At 65.1% G+C, this 4,152-nt stretch overlaps 1 protein-coding gene across 1 annotated transcript in view; it reads left to right on the forward strand.

Moving 5' to 3' along the window:
- The window catches only part of FBRSL1 (fibrosin-like 1), a 28,672-nt gene that overhangs the window by 9,672 nt on the left and 14,848 nt on the right, over positions 1–4,152 (forward strand). The window contains 2 exon segments of the mRNA XM_015567235.1: positions 808–912; positions 2,409–2,444. Coding sequence (XP_015422721.1) covers positions 808–912; positions 2,409–2,444 — 141 coding nt within the window.

The following is a 4,152-nucleotide window of genomic DNA, read 5'->3' on the forward strand; positions in this document are numbered from 1 at the left end:
GGACACGGAGCCGGACGCAAGGCCACGTGCTTCCTGGGTGTGGGAGGGGCAGGGGCAGGGGCTGGGATGTGCGTCGTGTCCCCACAGCTTTGTGAGGTTAGAGTTATTTTCAAGTAAAAAGTAAAGTGCGAGCCCGGCCAGCGTGGCCCAGGGATTGAGCATCAACCTATGAACCAGGAGGTCAGGGTTCGATTCTGGTCAAGGCACATGCCGGGGTTGCAGGCTTGATCCCCAGTGGGGTCTGCAGGAGGCAGCCAGTCACTGATTCTCTCTCATCATTGATGTTCCTATCTCTTTTCCTCTCCCTCTCTGAAATCAATAAAAATACATATATCTGGGCCACTCCTCTCATTGCCACTTAAACACCACGGATCTCTGCTCCTCCCGTGAGCTGGGCATGCGGTGTCCAGGGAGGCTTTTGTGTGAAGAGCAGGAGCTGCCGCAGGCGACAGGACAGGCACAGAGAGGCTGAGTGATGGCCCTGGGTCACACAGCCTGTGGCCGTCCACACCCAGCCCTGCAGCCTGATGCCAGCCTGGGATTGTGGGGGGTCTGAAGAGAGGGGGAGGTAGTTGCCACCCTGCTGGGTGTAGGCGAGGGGTGTGGCGACCACTGGGGAGGGGACAGAGCCAGCTGCAGACTCCTGTCCTTGAGCCTTGTGTGTCCTTCCTGTCTGGGCTCCACTCAGCTGGGCCACGTGCAGTACCTGCCCACCCTGGGCTGCCCCCTCGGGTGGAGCTGCCCCCCACCCCCCCAGCAGACGTGCAGAGGCTCAGGCTGCTTGCTGAGCCCTCTCTCTGTCCCCAGGTGAAGGCTGTCCTGTCCAGAGGGGGCGACCGCCACAGCGAGGACGAGGGCTTCCGCGAAGCCACCAGCTCCCGGCTCAGCGCCTCCCGGGACCAGCTCAGTGACGTGAGTACCCAGACCCCGGGAGTCTGGGCCGCCGTCCTCCCACAGACCCTCCAGCGCTCAGTGAACAGCTTCTCGCTTACCAGGGCTCCGCCGGGAGGGAGGGAGGCTGGCGGGAGCCGGTGGAGGCCGGGTGGCGGGTGGGTGTCAGGTGGGGGCCCACTGTCCAGCGGGCAGGCACAGGCCGGACACTCCGGTGGCAGGACTGGACTGGAGACAGGGGCTCTGGGAGTGAAATGGCTCGGACTTGGGGTGGTGGGCAGGGGTGGCCGCTGGCCTCAGCCTGAGGCTGGGGATGCCTTCGCTGTCCTGGCAGGAGGTCCCTGAGCTCAGGGCCCTGGAGGTGGGGGGGGCCTGGGACCCCGTGAGGGGCTGACCCGGGATTTGGCCAGCGATGGGGAGACCAGATCAGGTGGCCCTGACCCCAGGGGTTTCAGGTCCCAGAGCTTGGAGGAAGGCTAGGAATAGGGGAGGGGTTCCTGGGGGAGGGGCCCCTGGGAGGCCCTATAGGAGGCCCAGATTGGACCCCCAGCTGCAGGCGTGGCTGCCCTGGAGGCTAAAGGAGTGAGTTTTCCTCATTATCATTTAAATGGAGGCCTGGGGAGCGGTGAGGGGTGAGGCCGAGGCTGCGGACGGATTGCCCCCTCGGTCTTTCCCACAAGATGGGAGAGGGGCCGCCCAGTTCCACCTCTGAGTGTCGGCCTGGAAGCAGGAAGCGGGCTCTGGGTCAGCAGGGCCTCCAGGCTGGAGGCTGCCAGGGCGAACTCTGCCCAGCGGGGACCCAGGAGCCGATGAGGACCTGGCAGGGGTCTGCCTGGGGAGGGGGCGTCCCACAGCTGCAGCCCAGGCGGGACGGGCCCAGCCCCATCCCGCCAGCCTGTGCCTTAGGGGCCAGCCCTGGGGGCCTCCCTGTGAGGCAGGGGTGAGACCCACCTCCGAACCACTTCCTCCCACGGCCTCCAGGCCACAGCTCATCCTGACTCCGAGGCCGGAGGTCCCCGTCCAGCTCCTCCCGAAAGCCTTCCCGCGCCTCCCCTCCCCGTCTCTGGGAGGTGGGGGGTGGCACGGGGCAGGCTGGCAGGCCCAGAGGGGCGACCCCCCGGGAGGGTTGGCCCCAGGAGGACCGACCCAGGTGAGGACAGAGCACGTGTGGAACTCGGGCCTCTGGGGGCCGACACTTGGCTCAGAGTTGAGGGACGTGGGCTTTGTCGCCTGTGTGTGGGGGTGTGGCTGGGCCATATCCGGGTCTCCGGGCGAAGGCCCGAGTGGGGCCCTGGGTCTGTGAGGCCCAGCTGTGTCCTCGGTCCTGACCCCCAACCCCTGGTTCCCGCCAGGGCCCAGGGCGTGGTCTCTGGGCCTGTCTCAGGGTCACGGCGTCTATGCCAGGGACAGGGGTGCCCTGACCATTCAGACGGGCCCCGGGGTGGCCTCAGAGGGCTGGTGGCGGTGGGGCTGCGAGCCTGGTTACCCTGGTTACGGATGTTCTCTTCCTTCCACAGAGCTCAGCGCAGGCCTTCTCGGGCAGAGGCTATTCCGTAAGTCCCCCCCTCCCCCGACCCTCTGTGCCTCTTTCTCCCTGCGTGTCCTGTCCCCTCCGGAGCCCCCATCGGAACCCTGCCCGGGGCGGATCCCAGGGTGGTCTTGGCAGAGCTGGCCCGAAGGGGGTGTGCACGGGGCTGGAGATGGGCTGAGGGGGCAGAGGTTCTGAGGGAGAGGGTCCTGTCGTGTGGCACTTGGACTTGGGGGTCCTGGGCATGGAGCAGCCGTTCCCTAGTGACCCCCTCCCCCCCACCTCCCCAGTACCTCGCTTGGCCTGGGCAGGCTTGCTGTGCAGGGCTCCCCTTCCTGCTCCCACCCCCATCCTTGGGGAACAGACTGCCCCCCAGGACATCATTCCTTTTCCCTGAAGTATCAGCAGGCCGAGCGCCGCGAAAGCCAGGTGCCAGGTGCGGCTGTTGGCCGGCCCGGCCGGCCCTGGTTTACCAAGTTCCGAGCTGCAGGGCGGCTTTTTATGGGTGTGACTGACCATTAGCCCCAGCCGCCCTCCCACCCAGCGGTGTTCCAGGGAAGGACCGCCCTCCTCTGCAGCCTGGCGCCTGTCAGTCCTCACGGTCACCGGTCACCAGTCACCACTAGCACCTGGGCTCCCCACTGCAGTCACAGCAGCACAGGCAGGCAGACCGGGCGGAGGCGTCAGTGGCCTGTGTGATGCGGCCAGATGGGGAGAGCGGGGTGGTGATTGGGAGGGGGCGGGGCCAGCACGCCCAGCAGCTGGCTGGGCCCCTCTGTTGTGTGTGCATGTGGCTGGTGTGTCATGTGCTTGCATGTTGACATGTCTATCACATGCTCATCTTCATGTGGCCCTGATGGGGCTGTGTTTGCCTGCACCTAGAAGTTCTATTTGTCTCTGGGCCGTCTGTGTTCTGTGCCCCGCATGCGTGTTCATCTGCACGTGTGTCTGGGTGTAGCAGATGCGCATGCATGTGTGAGTGGGTGTGTGCATGCCTCACATGTGTGTCTGCATGTGAGTGTCTGGGTGGTGTGGATGCACCTGTGCAAGTGACTGTCGTTCTGCAGGCGTGTGCCCCGTGTCACCTGTGTGTGTGTGTGGTTGTCCTCCCTTCCCAGCAGCGTCCTGCTCTAGGCGACACTGGCATTTGCCCTCTGGCCTGGCTCATAGACGACACTCAAAGGGGCTTCATTTGCCCAGATTTCCCCCAGCAGATCCCCAGCTACTGTGCATCCTCAGCAGCTTCTGTCCCAGACGCTCGCAGCCCTGCACAGCCGTCAGATGCTTGTCAGCCGCGTACTAGTTAGAGAGTAACTCCTAATTCGGTTGCTTGCAACCAAAAACACGTGCTCTGTCTCCGCAGACACAGGGGCCTGGGGGCTTCCCTATGAAACAGAAATGGAGATCCAGAGCTGTGGAGGCCAGAGGCAGCATGGCCCCCGCCCCGCCTCAGGCACCTGCCCGCCCCCCACCCCAGGCACCTGGTATTCCACACAGGAGGACCAGATTGGGGGGCATTGCCACCGTCTGTAAAAGCCCCGCCGCCTGGTTTGTTTGTTTATCACGGTCTGCCTGCCTGTGCTGCTGGGGCTGGGTCCTAACAGGGAGGCCCAGGTGTGCTGCCCCAGCTCCCACTGGGCGGTGCGGGGGTCAGGAGGTGGGTGGGCCGTGGATTTGAGCTCTATTGCTTTGTGGGGACTGCGGGAGAAGCCACTGAGACACCCCCCCCCCCC

This window comes from Myotis davidii, unplaced genomic scaffold (assembly GCF_000327345.1).
Source record: "Myotis davidii unplaced genomic scaffold, ASM32734v1 scaffold43, whole genome shotgun sequence".
NCBI lineage: Eukaryota > Metazoa > Chordata > Mammalia > Chiroptera > Vespertilionidae > Myotis > Myotis davidii.